General features: G+C 41.2%; 1 protein-coding gene across 2 annotated transcripts in view; it reads right to left on the bottom strand.

Moving 5' to 3' along the window:
• The window catches only part of jmjd1cb (jumonji domain containing 1Cb), a 238,873-nt gene that overhangs the window by 45,287 nt on the left and 174,731 nt on the right, over positions 1 to 18,855 (bottom strand). For both annotated transcript variants that reach the window (XM_057825761.1, XM_057825762.1), the window contains 4 exons: positions 16,002 to 16,272; positions 10,027 to 10,572; positions 5,680 to 6,019; positions 1,738 to 2,686 (listed from right to left, as the gene is read on the bottom strand). In XM_057825761.1, coding sequence (XP_057681744.1) covers positions 1,738 to 2,686; positions 5,680 to 6,019; positions 10,027 to 10,572; positions 16,002 to 16,272 — 2,106 coding nt within the window. The remainder of the gene's footprint in view (positions 1 to 1,737; positions 2,687 to 5,679; positions 6,020 to 10,026; positions 10,573 to 16,001; positions 16,273 to 18,855) is intronic.

The raw sequence follows: 18,855 nt of genomic DNA, 5'->3' as shown, positions 1-18,855 counted from the left end.
ATACAGGGAGTCCTCGGGTTATGATGTCCTCGACCTACAACTCCTGTGGCTCCTCCGCTATTAAGCTCCAATATCACTATAGTCTCTGGTTAGCTAGTGCGTATTGCTTCTCCGTGTTTGTGTGTCATGAGTATATTTGTCTTTTTCGCCCTCCTTTTTCACATTATGGCCCCAAGATGAAAGCTTGGGTCTTCTAGTGATGCTGGTCCAGTCCAAAGAAAAGCAACTACCATGGAAACGAACATGATAAAAAGAACAAAGCGAAATCGGTACAGATATACTGCGTTCAGACCAAAGTTAAACCGTCGCACGAAAACACCTTGCTCATCGCCAAAAGCAGTTTTGTGTTCACAAGATACTTGAACTCCTCCATTTGGAGCAGGATCTCATCCCCGACCTGGAGAGGGAACGCCATCCTTTTCCGACTAAGGACCTTGGTCTCGGATTTGGAGGTGCTGATTTTCATCCCAACTGCTTCACACTCGGCTGCGAACCACTCCAGTGCGAGTTTGAGATCACGGCTTGCTGAAGGCAAAACAGCACCACATCATCTGCAAAAAGCAAAGATGCAATGCAGAGGCCACCAAAACGAATCCCCTCAGTGGTTCGGCTGCGCCCAGAAATTCTATCCATAAATGTTATTAACAGAATCGGTGTTAAAGGGCAACCTTGGCAAAGTCAAACCCTCATTGGGAACAAATCAGACTTATTGCCGGCAACGCGGACCAAACTCTGGCACTGGTCATACAGGGACCTAACAGGTCTTACCAGGGGGCTCGGTACAGAGTACTCCGGTAGCACCCCCACAGTACTCCCCGAGGGACACGGTCGAACGCCTTCTCCAAATCCACAAAACAGAAGTAGACCGGTTGGGCGAACTCCCATGCGTCTTCGAGGACCTTGCCAAGGGTGTAAAGCTGGTCCACTGTTTCACAGCAGGGACGAAAACCACACTGCTCCTCCTGAATCAGAGATTCGACTTCCTGACACACCCTCCTCTCCCGCACCACTGAGTAGACTTTACCAGGGAGGCTGAGAAGTGTGATCCGCAGCGGGACCTACTTGGAAATTTTTTAAACCACACTGACATTTGCATGCGGAAACGCAAGAAGTGCAAGCTGCTATTAGCTGAGGAGAGGATTCATCAACTCTTTTGGCAAAACATGCCGGACGGATAACTAATTTCTGAATATCACAAGTACAAACATTTATACGATTCGGCCAAATAAAGACCACTGGAATGATAATGCCATCAAACAACAAAGAAGTTGTTCCTCCTCGATGAGAGCTGCGAGCTGCCCTATGTCAGAGGAAAATGGATTCTCTCTTCTATAAAGTTGCTCGTATGCTGTAGATACTTTTTGTAGTCAGGGAGAATATCGGTTTCACCATGGGGGCCAGCCATACAGAGCTGAGCGTAGCATCACAGAGTGTACATTGTTAAAAATGCGTGCCAGATAAACTCCATGCGTCTCATTTCCGTAGAACGTTAAATGCATCAGGTATAACCCAGGCTTAACTCTCCATCTACCTCTCAGCAGTAATGGTAAGAACAGCATCTATTTTTGTTATTTTATTGTATTTTAGTTTCTTTTATTCAAAGTATTTGGACTTTGGACTTCAATGGTGGAATCCTACTTACGCGAAAATTCGGTTTATGTTGCTAGCATAGGAACAGAACTCGTTCATAACTCGAGGACTCCCTGTAATGTCAGTTCTATGTCCTTTGAGGCAGACCTGGAGGAACTGCTGTTGGTGTGAAGCTCCTGGGTGAGGCATGGCAAGGTGACCTAAACCTCCAGGGGAATCCAGCTGCGGGTGTCCACCCAGGAGAGACGCTGTGTGAGGAGGAGGCATAGCTGAAAGAACCCCAGGGGGTAAAAGGTGTGGATGAGGTAAGGCAGAGGTATGAGGAGGAGCTAGGAGATGAGAGGCAGCGTGTGGGTGGGACGAAGGGGTGAGACAAGGGGAGTGCGGCGATGGCGAGTGAAGGCCGTGTAGGTGAGGATGGAGATAAGCCGCCACGTGGTTAGAGGAGACAGTGGCCGTGGAAGAGTTCTCATTGTCAGAACAGATCAACGATGGGTCTCTGTAAACAGTGAAGGTCTCATTCTTATCGATAATTAGCGGGCTCTTCGTGCTGCAGATAGTACTGCTCCCACCCGACTCTGTGTGAGCCGGTATTGGCTTGAAACCAGATCGAGGAAGCTCAGTTGTTTCCATTTTACTGGACAAACGACCTGATGGAGGGGACGAGGTATTGGAATATTTTGGGACTTTATGTTTAGAGACCTCTGGAGAGGTATTGGGTTTAGGTCTGGAGATATCCATTAGGCCTACGTGGGTCTTAGACTTGATATGGCCTGATGGACTCGTGCTAGGGTACGGATGGCTCTGAGAGTTGTTCGGGTGTTGGGATTTCTGTTTCATGGAGTCAAGGGGGTCTGGGTTAGAGTCCAGTTTTGGTTTTGCCAGGTCAGTGGGATGGCATGTGTTCATCTTTTCAGGGTGTGGCTGTTGCTGTTTGCTTTGCTCCTCGGATAATGATGGACTCTTGATGCCAGAAAGGACAGGCGTATAGTGTTGTTGTTGCTGCATTTGCTGCTGTTGATGTAGAAAAGGTTGAGGAATGACTAATTTTTCCTTGTCCAACAGCATCACGTTATCAACCATTGATGTGACAGGCCTGGAAAAACATAAGCGACATTTAAAATGTATCATACACTACCTGCATATGTACAAACACTACCTGTACATTATATACAGTACATTTATTATATAAAAATATCTGGCGGTCTTTCTATCCAGTATACTATATATAACCCATAATTGAACATTTAAATAATATTTTAACTTCATGCTTTAGTAGTGATGCAAACATGCTTTTTGAGGGTCATCGAAGGCATGGATCCCCAACCGCCTGGCCGGGGATGGGTAAAGGTCCATGGTGCATTTGCTGCCGGGCCGCATAGAAATAACAAAATAAAGATTAACGACCGCGATCTGACCGAATTAACTTTGGCCTCTTGACACAAGCCTGTCTATGCTATAGATATAATGATAACATTGGATAGGATGTCATCATAGAAGTCCATTGGAGCTAGCATCTAGCATCTGTTTGTTATAGCTACACTACCGTTCAAAAGTTTGGGGTAACTTAGAAATGTTCTCCTTTAAGAAAGAAAAGCATAGTTTTTTTCAATGAAAATAACATTAAACTAATCAGAAAAACACTCTATACATTATTAATGTGGTAAATTACTATTCCAACTGGAAACGTCCGGTTTTAATGCAATATCTATGTAGTTTTGTATGGAGTCCCATTTACAGCAAACATCACTCCAGTGTTCTAATGGTACATTGTGATTGCTAGTTGCCTTAGAAGGATAATAGATGATTAGAAAACCTACAATTATGTTGGCACAGCTCAAAACAGTTTAGGTGGTTAAAGAAGCTATAAAACTGATCTTCCTTTGAGCTAGTTGAGTATCTGGAGCATCACCTTTGTGGGTTTGATTTAACTCTCAAAATGGCCAGAAAAAGACAACTTTCACGTGAAACTCGACGATCTGTTCTTAGAAATTAAGGCTATTCCATAAGAGAAATTGCCAAGAAATTGAAGATTTCCTATAACGCTGTTTGCCACTCCCTTCAGAGAGCAGCACAAACAAGATCTAACCAGAGTAGAAAGAGAAGCGGGAGGCCCCGCTGCATAAACGAGCAAGAAGACAAGTACATAAGAGTCTTTAGTTGGAGAAATAGATGCCTCGCAGGTCCTCATCTAGCAGCTTTATTAAATAGTACCCGTAAAACGCCAGTTTTCAATGTCGACAAGAGACGACTCCGGGATGCTGGCTTTCAGGGCAGCGTGGCATAAAAAAAAGCCATATCTGAGACAGGCTAAATGAAGGAAACAATTAATATGGGCAAAAAAACACAGACATTGGACAGAGGAAGATTGGAAAAAAAGTGGTATGGACAGACCAATCATAGTTTGAGGTGTTTGGACTTTGGAACAAAGAGAAGAACATTTGTGAGATGCAGAAGAACTGAAAAAATGCTGGAAGAGTGCTTGATCTCATCTGTCAACCATGGTGAAGGTAATGTGATGGTTTGGGGTTGCTTTGGTGCTGGTAAAGTGAGAGATTTGTACACGGTCAACGGGATTTTAAATAGGAAGGCTATCACTCCATTTTGCAACGCCATGCCATACCCTGTGGACAACCCTCGATTAGAGTCAATTTCATCCTACAACATGACAATGACCCGAATCACACCTCCAAATTATGCAATAACTATTTAGGAAAGAAGCAGGCAGCTGTTTTTCTATCTGTAATGGAGTGGCCAGCACAGTCAACAGATCTCAAACTCATTGAGCTGTTGTCGGAGCAGCTTGACCGTACGGTACGCAAGAAGTGCCCATCATGCCTTTCCAACTTGTGGGAGGTGCTTCTGGAAGCGTGGAGTGAAGTTTCTCCAGATTACTCAACAAATTAACAGCTCGTATGTCATTGGTCTGCAAAGCTGTAATTGTTGCAAAGGGAGCATTCTTTGATGAACGCAAAGTTTGAAGGAGAAAATTATTATTTCAAACAAAAACCCTTATTTCTAACCTTGTCAATGTCTCGACTATATTTTCTAATTATTTTGCAACTCATTTGAAAAATAAAAAGTTTGACTTTAAAAGAAAACACTACATTGTCTGGGTGACCCCAAACTTTTGAACGGTAGTGTATGTGCGATGTCCTCAATAATAACGTAGGAGCATCAGATTTGTTCCCGGAAATACCGTATTGGCCCGAATATAAGACGGCCCTGATTGTAAGACGACCCGACTCTTTTTCAAGACTCAAGTTTGAAAAAAGACTTTTTGAACACCAAATTAATTTTTATACAGAAAATAAATACAGTAAATCCGAACCAAATGATTATAACAATATATCGGAGAGAAAAAGCATGTTATTTTGCCTCATTCAAATCTGAATATCTGAACATTTAAATACGTTAACTAAAGTGCAATCACATTCGTAAATAAATGGCGTCTGGTTTTTGAAATGTGAATAAACCAATCTATTGTGATAAAACATCAACATTGCAATAACTGCATTAACCATCAAAGTGAAGTCTAACTGTAACTGTAGTCTTGAAACAAATCTGAATAAGGAAAAGCATTGCAATAAAATAATTAGAATAGCTGAGATCTATCATGACACAACATCACTTCAATGATATCTGGCGCCATCTAGCGTCGTGAATAGGTATAATGTCTAGACCGCAAATATAAGACGACCCCCACTTTTTCAGTCTTATTTCAATGCAAAAAACACCGTCTTATATCCGTGCCAATACGGTAATAAGCCCGCACGCTAGCGAAGATGACTGAAAAACAGACATCTTTAGACAGGTTTTTTACGAGGAAAAGGCCACCAAATTAAGCCAGAAAAGGAGCCTATAACCTCGCTGAAAACGAAAACATGACACAAAGCGCCCTGAAATTATTTCTTGAAAATTTTGTGTTATTTTATATTCGGTCTATTTTTCTGCCACACATTGTCAGTCCGTGAAAAAAGACCCTCATCGGACCGGTCAGTGGTGCAAAAAAGGTTGGGGGTCCCTGATCCTATCTAACAACATGATAAAATTTGGGAAGAACAAAAACATTTTTAATTCTTATCTCACCTGATAATCTCTGAGGAGGTAAACTCTATTTTGTTGTTTAAACTCCTGCCAGCTGTCAGGCCACCTCCTATTAAGCCCTGCTGTATAGCAGGGTCAATATCAGTTCTTCGGCCACCTTCCGATGGTGAAGGTGAAGGAGGTACAGGAGGTGAGGAGACAGGGGATGGATGCAAAGTGAGGTAAGGTGAGAGGGCTGTTGACTCTGCCTTTTGAGAGGCAAGCAGAGCTGATACAGCCTCGGAACTCTCTTGATGAACGGTTGCCTGGGCGTCATCTGTGACATCAATCACACCACTGCCATGGAGATGGGACAAGGAAGGGGTCTGACATCGCGACGAGGCTAAAAAATGAAAAATAGACAAAACTGATCAATAGTTCATAATCACTACTATGAATAAAGGTATTGTGTGACAGTATGGGAATCACAGTTTGGTGCACGCAGTCAGACGGCAAATTTGTTTGAGTTAAAAGATAAATAAATAAAATCCATTTCAGAGTTAGTCCTCTAGTAATCCAGAGGGCGGTAGGTAATGCGCCTAAACCAGGGTACTTTTCAAGGAGACAACCTCCCGCGATGTACCTTAACAGCTGCGGTTTTACAACAACAAAAAAAAAAAAATTTGGAGGGGGGGTTAAACCTTATAATAACTATTCATTATAACAACTTAATACGTCATTACTAAACTGTTAATAAATGATTTATTGTTGACTTGTGTTTAAGTGTAAAGTCTGCTGTGATGTACTGATATTAAATGCTCCTCTTAAATTCATTTTATGCTGTGTTTAGCACAAAATGTGTCCCAAACTCATGGGTTTGTGCTATACTGTTGTATTTTGTTGTTCTGCCATGTGATGGCTCGGTATGTGTGTTTCTAAGCATTAAACAAAACGTTCCACATTTCATCTGTGGTGTTTCTTTGGTAAAGTACAGCACACAGAAGTGCCTATGGTTGGAACAATCTTGAGGTACAACAATTTTAAAATTTAAAATATCAAATCAAATTTCTGTAGATTGAACTTGTTCAACCTATTTGCTGTTCTTCAAAATGTAGTAGATGGTGAGCAAACTATCAACAACAGATCTGTAAAGTGTGACTTCATATATAAAGTACCATAATTTTCAAACTATAAGGTGCACCTGACTATAAACTGCCACCCACCAAATTTGACACAACAACACATTTGTTCATAGATAAGCCGCACTGGCCTATAAGCTGCAGCTGTCGTCACTGTATTATGGGATATTTACACCAAAAAATATTAACGGTAACACTTTATTTGACTGCGTCATCATACGACTGTCATAACACCAAATGAACCAGGGTTAGGGTTAAGCTTCATTTGGCTATCACTGCTCCCTTGGGGGAGACAGTCAACCTCTGCTGCCACCTGCTGTTAACACTGTTGTTGTTCAACATGCCTCCTAGCATGCATTGCAGCGCTACAAATGTAAATAATAATCTAATTCATGTCCTGTGCCAATTATTTCTTCAGTTACTGTTCCTGTTGTTTCATTAATTTCTAGTTATGGTATATGGTAACACTTTATTTGACAGTGACGCCATAAGACTGTCATTAGACAATCATAATTATGACATGACACTGTCATGAACTGGCAAATTACCTCATTTTTGAATGGATGTACAAGAACCAACTGGCCATAAATGGAGTTAGTGAAATAATTTGCCAGATTACACTGAATGACATCTATCATGAGGATTTAGTCATGCTCATGATATTGTCATATCACAATTATCACGGTCTTATAACAGTCAGTCAAATAAAGTGTGACCTATTTAGGGCTGCAGCTATCGAATATTTTAGTTATCGAGTAATCGACTGAAAATTCAATCGATTAATCGAGTAATCGGATAAAACAAATATATTTTTAGGTGAAGAGCAATTATAAATATACATGAGAAAACAAGACATTTCATCTAATCTTGAACCATTTTCAGTCAATCAATGTCTTTATTTTCAATGTATATTGTTGAAAACAGCCAACAATTGCATCTCAGATGTAACTAGAATAATTAAAAAAAGACTAATTCACTGCTTTCACTCAAAAACTTTTAGATCTTATAAAAAAAAAAAATATATATATATATATATATATATATATATATATATTAGGGCTGTCAAACGATTAAAATTTTTAATCAAGTTATTACAGCTTAAAAATTAATTAATCGTAATTAATCGCAATTAATCGCAATTCAAACCATCTATAAAATATGCCATATTTTTCTTTAAATTATATACATTCTGTAAAATAAATTGTTGGAATGGAAAGATAAGACACAAGATGGATATATACAGTGGGGAGAACAAGTATTTGATACACTGCCAATGGATTTTCCCATTGGCAGTGTATCAAATACTTGTTCTCCCCACTGTACATTCAACATACGGTACATAAGGACTGTAGTGGGCATTTCACTACTGTCATTTAAATCTGTCTATGCTGTCCTCACTCCGAAGCGTCTACTTTTTCCAAAGCTAGACAGCTAGTGAACGACGCCTTAATAATCAGACTTCTTCCTTTTTCATCTGATTTATTAATAAAATAGCCTCAAACCATTGTCCTCTTTAGGCCGTCATAAAACTACAAAAAAAAAAAGTACACAAGCATTGCATTAGCAACAACGTTATCTTAGCACGCTATACAGGTTCACTAAACATAAACAAAAAGCGTCTCATACAAAAAATAGAACATTTCGCTTACTAACATAATATGTACATTCTTTACAACAACCATACTTACGGACAAATCTTGTCCAAGGATCATATAAGCACAACATTACAAAGTAGGCGTCAGCCCGAGACGTCGTACAGCCATATGAACTGGCAAGAAAAAAATAAACCATGTCGCAAAGCGACCACAAGAGTTCGATGTTGTGCTGCAGCACAAAAAGCCTTGCTGTAAAACGTACCAAAAGGCAGAATACTGTCTGAGCGGGACATGTGCGTTAATTGCGTCAAATATATATATATATATATATATATATATATATATATATATATATATATATATATATATATATATATATATATATATATATATATATATATATATATATATATATATACCTATACCTAAAAATGCCGTTACACTTGATAACACAAATCACTTAAAAGAGCTGAGCTAAAATTGATAGTTAGCATTATTGAGTTTTTATTTTACACCCTCATCACTCCACAACGCTATGTTATGTTAAAGCATGTATGTAAGACACGTTAGCCACGCATCGACAGTGGTCATAATTAATAGAAACCTAGCCCTCCGCAGGGCTAACGTCACTTGAATTAGTGACAGTAACGTTAATCTTTATTTATTAGCGCTTAGCGCTCTTTATTAGCGCTTAGTGCTGTACTGCTTTAAGATGGCGGCTATTTACTAACGCTGCCCAGAGGCGGCCAAGTCTGTCATTTTGCATCTAGTTCAACATACATGTGATCTCTATGAGACTCATCAGACGCTACCTACCAACGTAGCATCGTGCGGGCTAGTATTTAGCAACGTCGGCGTCGTTTGTAGCGGCTGTCGGTTGCAGTAAGTTTTTTTTTTTTGAGCAAGTTTTTTTTTTGTGCTTCTTCCTCTACGCACGTGACATCAGCGCGTTGTCCCGCATTAAAAGTAGTCCGAGCAAAACGTGATGCTTAGAGCTGTCAAAATAAACAATTACTCGAGGTAAATAAAATTACTCGGATCAGTTTTTAAACTCGAGTTACTCGAGTTGTTCGAGTATTCGTTTCAGCTCTAGACCTATTAACCCAAATAAACCAACAAATAAGCCGCACTGGACTATAAGCCGCAGGATCCAAAATGAAGGAAAAAAGTAGCGGCTTATAGTCCAAAAGTTACGGTAACAATTACATATAGCAAAACAAATGAATTATAAATGCAAATCGCAATTCCAATGTGGTTGCAATGTGGCTGTTGTGTTTCGCATAGTTCCTGAATGTACCGTGTTACTGACTAAATAAAAGAGAGGTGTGGTAGAGTGGGAAGTTCGGCTACTGCGGATAGTAGCCGTGTTGTGTTGCACAAGTTCCGAAATAATATGATTAAAAACGTGACGAAGCTGGGGACTTCCTTGCCGATTCTACAATAATAAAAAATCATAAATAAAAGAGCTGCATTTTAGTTTTAGCTAGTATAAACAACTTAGTAATTTTCAAATGTTATGATTAAAAAAAAAAGCTTTTTTGTTTTTCCGGTTGTACTGAAACCTGTACCGAACCATGACCCCCGCACTGAGGTAAATATCGAACCGTGACTTGTCTGTACCGTTACACCACTAATCATTATATGACTGACAGCCAGTATGAATGAGTGTAATTTACCTTTCACAGTGTTCTTGCTACTCTCCATTATGTTAGCTTGGATAGTGTCAGACATAAGAGGCATCTGTTGCCGTGGCGATTGGGTGATCTGCGTCACTGCCACCAATTCCTCCTCCTCCTTTGTGATGATCCTTCTCATCTCCTTAACAGCTTTCTTGCCGTCCTCTGTAGCTTGAAGCTCCGACCACGGGGACATGCGACCGATGTGCAATGATGAATCATTCATTTTGCCAGGCTGTATTAGCGTCTTTTCCTCGTCCTCCCTTTGTAAAACACTTGATTTGACATCACTACTGCGAGTCTTTAATTCATTCTCAGAGTTGGGCTCTGAGGAGGAGGAGGAAGAAGAGGAGGACGAGGATGATGACGAGGATGAAAAAGAGGAACATGACGAATGGGCCGTCCTCTTGAGTGGGTTTTCAGAGTCACTGCTCTCCGAGAAGTCCGATGTCATGTCCGTCTTCAGTCTCTTTAGACCGGCCTTCTTCTCGTCGTCCTCACCCTTCCGACGTTTGTTTACTGCCTGTTTGGCCTTTGACTTAGAGTCTGCATGATTAAAAAAAAAAAAAAAAAGATTTCAGGATGGGTTTTTCTACAAGAAACCATATCATACTATAGTACATAGAGTTAGTGTTGAATCACATAGGACACCTAACCAAAGTACAGTAGACTAAAAAGTGCAATTGGTCACTTCAGTAGATTTGCAGTCACTTCCTATCTTAAATGTATTTTGGCATGTGGCAATTTTTTTTTGTATGTGGCATTTTTTTAGTATATGGCATTTTTGCAGGCCATGCACATCCATGCCGTTCACTGCTATGTACGTCAAACTTTTCCATTAAGTTTATTGCATTTATTTATTTATTTAAACATTTCCTGTTCAGCTGTTTGACATGGAGAATGAAGTCTAAGTGTCCAGATGGTCTGAACAGTTTTAATGTTTCACATTGAGAATATGACATACTCAAATTGTGATCATTCAACATATCTTGTTTATTCTGAAAAAGCAGCGAACAGGAAAGGGTTATAGGGGAACAGAAGAAAAGAAACACAAGAGAAGAAAAGAAACACAAACAACAACAAGAAATACATTGAACGCCTACACTAACTATGAATAAGTTGGTGCTATCGTCAGCTAGATGCATTTCCGGTTGACACCGTGTGGGGGGCCTGTTCACCAGAGAAAGAAGGGGAGGGGGGGTGGGGGAGTCCATAAAATAATTGATTGGGAGGGGTGGAGTGTACACAAATCAGCTCTGTGATCTAGAAACCAGTAATCGTGTGAATCGCTTGTGAGTGTAAGCCCGTCGGTAACCGACCCTACACCGCCCCATCGCCACTGGAATCCCCCACCCAAGCACGCCCAACCACATCCAGCCGCATGCGAGCCCCAACAAAAACATGATGAGCGGCGACGCCGCGAGGCCACACCTAGCCATCCCAGGGAGAGACAGGGGTCGGGGAGGTAGGGGCCAGCGCAGTCCATCCCTTCTCCCGCAGCCCAGCAAAGGAGCCATCGTTACCCCCGGGATCCAGGGCGGTTCCCCGGGCCACCCACACCCCCATCAACAGGCTTTCAGGGATGGGAAGAGGGGACGCACCACTGAGGTCACTTCCTATCATTTGGGGCATTTTTGGGTTACTATGCTGACTCATTGGCTGCGATTGATGACGCTAGATGTCCAGTTCATTTCGACTCAGACAGGGGCGAATGAATGAATTGGACGTCCAATTCAGATCCTGTCCTCCATGAAGTGCATGTCTGTCATTGACAATTGTGGGCAATTAGTTCATTTTGGGTTGCTTACTTTTTAATTTCAAGGTACCATAGTTTTTGGACTATAGACCCTACCCACCGACGTCACAAAATCACGTGCTCGCTGTATGGTTCCGCCCACTTGTCCGTCATTTTGTGTCTGTATTATCAATGGTCTCAATTGACCGAGCAATTTATAATGCATTTCATGGAAGACCCGGTGCTTTCGGATGCCGTAAACTCACTTGATGCGTTGCATAAAAGGCGTTATGTGGAAAAGCTTCAGTTTATCCATTCGCCAGATCCATATTTGATGCCTAAATCGATGTTTTTCGACCCGCTGTCTCCGCCGTATTTGCCTGACATCTGCTAGCTACCCTGAACTGTACAACTATCTTGTCCACACAAAATCAGCCTATTCTCACTAGTGACGGGAAAAGTCGTTCACCTGAGGAAACGAATCAATTCCGGTTCGTTCAGTAAAAAGATTCGTTCAAACAAATCGTTCAACGAATCGTTCAACGAATCGTTCGCCCTCCTCATCCCCCCCACCCACAACCGCCCAAATGAATCGTTCGGTCAGTTAACGGGAAGTGACGTTGCCAAACGAATCACCAAAAGACTGCTTAGGATACATAACTGAACAGGAAAGCTTGGTTCCTCCCCCTCTTGCACAGTACACAGGCTTTTTCATTGGCCGCTCTCTTCGTAGATTCAGAAGTGAGTGACAGACTGTGTTTTTCTTTCTTTTTTTTTCACTGCCTCGTCTTTGCAGCCCAGCCGCTTCAGCAATGAGAATTTCCGCGTCTATCATATTTCTATTGGATCAAAGCCATGGCTTGTGCTTGCTTCACTTTGATATAGGAAACGGTTAAACATTTCCCCTTTTTTTAAGCACAAACTTTTTCAATCACGCTAAATTACGTGTACGCTCCCTTCCGTATTCGTAGTTTAAATGCGTGTTTACGTGAGCTGGCTGCTCGTGAAAGCCATTTGATATACCACCAAATCATTTCGGCTGAAGAACAAATAAATGTGGAATTTGAATAAACTGTCTTCGGCTATTTTTTCCGGTTGAGTGGGATTTATTGCACACAAATAAGAAAATATAAAAAATATTAATAAATAATCAATTTATTATGTATATTAATAAATATTAAATCAGCGTTATAAATAAAATGTATTATTATTATTATTATTATTATTATTATTATTTGGCTTCTCTGACACGAAAATAAATAAATAAAACAACACTCGAAAAAATATTACCTAAAAATCGTGTTGAAATGTCATTTTTGCACTGGTATTAATATATAAATAATCCCATCAACTCCACGCAGTCATCCCCTCCCGATCTCAGATCACCAAATGCTGACGAAAAGAGAATCGTTTGCTCTTTACAATGTAACCATTCCACTCTCATTGGTATGTTAAGAAAGTGGAGACATACTGTACATGTATATATACATCCTACGTCCCCGCGTTTAATTTTTGGACGCTTTAGTCGCACAGGATGGACTGATGGACTCAACGTTAATTAATTTGCGCCCCAACCCGACAAGCTGTGACACGGGGGGAAAAAAAGAAACTCGGAAAAATGTCATGAAACTACCGTTTCATAGCAAATCAGTATTATGGTGATCATACTAAATAGTCATTTCCCATGGGCACAGATTAGATAAATTTAGCTGCCATGAAGTCCAGCTAGTCTCTTGACAGCTTTCTCGCCCGCCCCCGCAACGTATCCATAGCTCAGCCTTATCGCCTTGTAGCTACTGGCGAAAGTTTTAACGTACTGTAAAGTGGATACAATGTCGTCATATGTAGTCTCGAGTCTGTCGAGAAAAGCACAGTAAACTTTGCTCACTGTGTTTATGTGGGGATTTTTGTGCATTTGAGTAGCATATGATAGGCTCAACATGAAAGAATATGTGATAAAGCCCTTTCCTTTCAGTCCTTGGCTCGTTCACTGCCGCAGCGCTGCTGCGTGACTGCCGGTGTAGGCTGACTATAAATTAGCGTAGCAGTCTAGCAGAACGAATCATCTAAGCATTCTCGGTAGGACGGAGAGTCAGTGAACGGGAAGTGACATAACTCAGTCTTGCCCCCTGCCTGCATGCTGGCTGCTTATTGGCCACACGTGGAAGTGAGTGACAGACCCCCTGATTCTGTTTCCGCTCCCTCCCCTGCCCGCGATGAGGCTGGCGTCTGATTGGTCGTGTGCTATGTCAGTAGACGCTGCCGCTTGCTCAACGCCCTCCCACGCAGATAACAAGGGACCCAATTTCATAGAACGAATCAGTGCAGAAGATGATTAGTTCGGTCTCGTTCACCCAAACAATTCGTTCAAAAAGAACGAATCGTTCACGACCGATACAACACTAATTCTCACGAAAGTTTGAAAAACTTTAAGAGCTTGGAGGCTTATAAATACTTTGTTGCTGGTTGGGTGAAACAGGTCCTCGTCCACGAAAATTCGGCAGGAATCTATCTTGTGCTTGGAAAGGTGAGTTACGAAATTTTCAATTCAAAATCTTTTGTTATTGCTAACATCCACTGTCAAGTCTAATGTATTTCATGTCGTTTGTCAATGGAGTTAGGGCTTTTAATGTTTATATGGTTTAGCGATAGCACTCTCACTACATACATACGTGTATGTTGTCGGCGATTAGCCTAGCAATGATCTTAATTGTGGTTGTCAGCCCAAAACCCTCTAAATATATATTAAATGCATCTTACCAGATATAGAATGACTACTACATAATCTGTGGTAATTGTTTGGAGCCCAGTTTTCTCGTCGAGTTGCAGCAGCCCATCTCGCTCTCTTCTCTCCGGGTCTCTCGGAATCCGGTAGAACTTCAAGTCTCTCCATCTTCTCCGTCTATCTTCTCTGTTATTGCAACCGACCGCCACACACGCCTTCACCATTTTGATTATTAATGTTAACGAGCAGAAAAACACGTCGTAAATAGGAGGAATGTACGTGGCCGTAACAGGGAAACATGATGTGTTGACGGACAATTGGGCAGCACCAGTCAGGAGGAAGGAGTTGTGACGTCACGTGGGTAGGGTCTATAAGGCGCACCTGACGATAAGCCGCCACCGACCAAATGACACGAACATTTGAAATTTGACACAGCGTTTGTTCACCCCCACTGGACTATAAGCCGCAGCTGTCCTCACTGTATTATCACAGTTCCGGGTTTTTTGGGCTATAAAGAAAGACCAGAAAGGCGTCAAATGACCCTGATACCAAACTGACGACTGGGCGTTGTCAAACAATAGACCACTCAAACAAGCAATAAAAAGAATATCCTGTAAAAATATTGGAGTAGACTGAAACAATGACATTTTGCTGCTCTTTTCGTCACATTTTCCTCATTCTGAATCTTCCCACCTCAATGGGCTGAATTCTAAATCAGATGAAATTGTGACCCTGCCAACGTCATCATCAAGATGGGGACGCTAGAGTGCTATAATGACAGGCGGGTCTAAACGGCAGATTAAAAAAGAAAATTTCTCATCATCTGCGTTTTGCCAAATTGTTGTATATAGTCGAATAGTCTCAAAATATGATCGTATTTTTTTTGCCATCACAGGCGCTTTAATATAGTTATTTATGCACGTAACTTTGGCTGTAATACGTAAATGAGTTGATACTTCCGCAAAGCACCTTCGGGAGATATGCTGCCTTCAAGTACGTCAGGAGATCTGAGTTCCCAAGTTGGAAAATTGTTCTGATGTGTTGTAATGTTGTAATGTGGGATAAAAACAATGTTGTTACAAAGAAGAGTAACCTATTTTAATGCTCCATCGATACATCACAAGTTGAGTGACTGTTTGACGCGTTTTATAGACACCATGTAACAAGAAATTAATTTTATAGTTAACTCCAACAATACGTTAATGCAGCATCAATATTACGGTGCTTGTTCCAAACTGCCAATCATACAGTTGACAGTGCAAATGGCGTCTTCCCACCTGTTTACAGCTTAGTGCCAGATGAACTGTCCACTTCACCTACTTGAACCAATGTGGTGCCCTACAAGTGTAATCAGTTGACTATTCAGGTGCTGCCTGTTTTAGCAGAAACCTCATAGGGTAAATGGTGTTTTCTTGATCGGTAGGAACAAAAACCAGGACCCACAGCGGCCCTTGAGGACTGGTTTGGACACCCCAGCCCTATAGCGACTAGAGTGGTCAAAGACGAGGGCCTCACCTTTGTTGCCAGTTTCTTCTCTCCTGTCCCGGTCCTCCTCTGCAATGCTGCTATCGGATCCTTTTCTCCGGGATGAGCGAGAGATGCGCTGTTCTCTCTGGTCCCGCACGTTGCCACTGGGAGAATGGTGCGATTGGCTGGATGTTTGCTGGCTTTGCAGTGATTGACTTTGCTGTTGGGAGGCCAGCGTCCCTTGTGAACCCTTTGGGTTGGGCCCTGATGATGTCATGATTGGACGGGGGCTGTTGGCTTGGGCTCGCGTATAATGACTCTGTGAGGATGAAAGCGTGGGAAACATCCTTCGTTAGAAAACGCAGGGCTCAGACATAATCAATATTACCACGAGGAATAGACTTGAAGGCTCTAATAAGCCACAATTGTTCTCTTGTACTAAAATATTTTATTAGAAACACTTAAAATATTGCCTTTGACTAAAAATCTATAACATTTAGTACATGTTTTGACCTACAAAGGGCGCCATGTTTTACGTTCACAATGCATGCAAGGGCTGATGATGCCCTTGGGGGCAACCGGGGGAATAGCTGTGCTCGATACTAGCAAAGCTGGTATGACGACTCACATAATTTTGTCACATTCTTCTTATGGTCAGATTGCTTTGTTACAGAGCTGTGGGATGAGTTCCCTACATCGTACTTGCATCCAATTCCAGCTAATCTGCAGTGTCTTTAAACCGATCCTAGGCAGGTAGCCAAGATATTGACTTGCTGCCATTTGACTATTTGTATTCTCGATCCCTTCGTTGCTATTTCCATCCTTGCCTTGTTTTTTTTTTTTTTTGTTCATCGGCCGCCCTCGTTCTGGGAATCATCTACTGTACCTTGTCCAGGTATTTGAGTGCGTTATTTGTTTTTGCCCAGCTTATATGGCACTTTGCCTCTGACCGCGGTTTTCCCTCAGGTTTTTTTACTGATCCCGACCTGCTGTCACAAACCTCTTTTTTCCCCCTCCCTTTTCGCGATCGTGTTTTGTTGTGTTTGTGTTCAGTAAACCCACGCCAACCTTGCTTCCGCCTTCACGGACCGTTTGTTGGTTTTAATCTAAGGACTTACTGAGGAGTTACTGATTGCAGCTAATAGATCGATAAACAGTACACACATTATCGATGTAGAAAATAATAACATGGTCCTTGTGGTGTGAGTTAATGTTGCTAACCAGTGTGGTCTTGAACGTTACCTGGATGCAGAGACAGTGCGGAGTTGAATAAAAAGAGAATCACCTGTGCTCACAATGTGTTGCACGTGCTTTGAGTACAAATAATGTACACGACAGTCCTCTTATATCTCAATGTGCAAAATAAGGGGTTATTATATTCTGTTGGGCAGAAAATGATACTAACAGCCAGCAATCAAACTTTTAACAAAAGTTTAATATGTTCATTCATTCGTTTTCCGTGTCGCTTATCCGTCTTAAGCATTTATTTACGCCGTATCCATGTTGCACATGTACTGTATGTTTATGATCTAACTTGTTTATTTAGCACCTTTAGATAATATTGAGAGTCCAACCGAAAGAGTGCTTATTCACTGCCACTAAAGCTTCGGGAGCAACATCTGATAAGGGAGCAAAATCTGAGAACACCGGCAGGACAATCATCAATCTGTACAGCACTTTTATGTGACAAGGATGGTTGGTGACCTGGTTTCCATTGGGTAAGGCGGCACTGTCTCGGTCATGGAGGCGGAGCCAATAGGACGTTTTGGTTGAGGCAAACTGCATCAAAGTTTTCATGTGCTGTGATGCACGGGCTACTTGCAAAAATAATCAAACTACTGTGTTTCACTGTACAGGTTACGAACAAGTTCTGTTCCTACGCTGGCGACGGAACCCAAATTTACGCATAAATCAGAATCAACCCGTTAAGTACCCATACAAAACAACTATCCAAAAAGTCAAAAAATATAGTATTTTGTTTTAATGATGTATACACTGCCCTCTACTGGCTGTGTTGGGTCTGGATGGACTGTATGTCTGACAAGCAAAGTCATCTGACATGGAGAAAGGACAGTTGCACTCTGGTTTGACCCATAAAAGGCTATAAGTTGTTTCAGCTAATATACTAGTATGTTCGTGTATGCATTTGTAATTAAGTTTACAGCTACAGTTTGTTGAATTATGTGTGAGCGATTTTCTATGAGTATTGTAGATACGTTTGCATTTGTAGCATTTAAGCTAGCGGACTTTTGTTAGGCAATTTAGGCTAATTTAATCTATTAAATTTACATACTGATCAGACTAGATGGACGTTTGAACACCAATTGTTTTGTTTCAAGTTTTTTATTTTTAAAATGCATGTCGTTTTGAACATAATTATACATATGTGTGTTGAAGCTTTGCAAATTGTTAAAGGTGAAGGAAGTCAAAAGCTTCAAAAAGCACAATTGCCTTGTTTGATGTCTGTCAAACTCAACAACTTCACTTAGTGAAGACAAAAGTAAAAAAATAAGATACTGTGAGGTACAGGAAAAAAAAAATGACTGGACACAAAATGGCACAAATAGACTCCTTCGTTGTAAAGCCGAAATTGCATAAGTCGATTATGTCGGAACCCAGGGACTACCTGTATATCCCAATCAAATGTAAGGCACACGACAGCTCTGGATGCTAAAAATCGCCATAATTATATTGGAATAAATTTGATCACACAAGAGCTTATCGTGAAGATCTGCAAACAAAAACTGGAGTTCTTGACAGCAAACAATCTCCTGCTCCATTGTCACTAAACAAACTTCCCACATGTACACTACCACTTTTGTCCTACTCTCGTCTCATCCCGTCTTTCCTGTTCATTTTGCTTTTGCTGCTCATTTTGTGGAATATCGACAGTGCTGTTCTG

The sequence above is a fragment of the Corythoichthys intestinalis genome, chromosome 21, assembly GCF_030265065.1.
Source record: "Corythoichthys intestinalis isolate RoL2023-P3 chromosome 21, ASM3026506v1, whole genome shotgun sequence".
Classification (NCBI taxonomy): Eukaryota; Metazoa; Chordata; class Actinopteri; order Syngnathiformes; family Syngnathidae; genus Corythoichthys; species Corythoichthys intestinalis.
The sequence above is the reverse complement of the archived record's forward strand: the minus strand, read 5'-3'. Positions and strand labels throughout refer to the sequence as shown.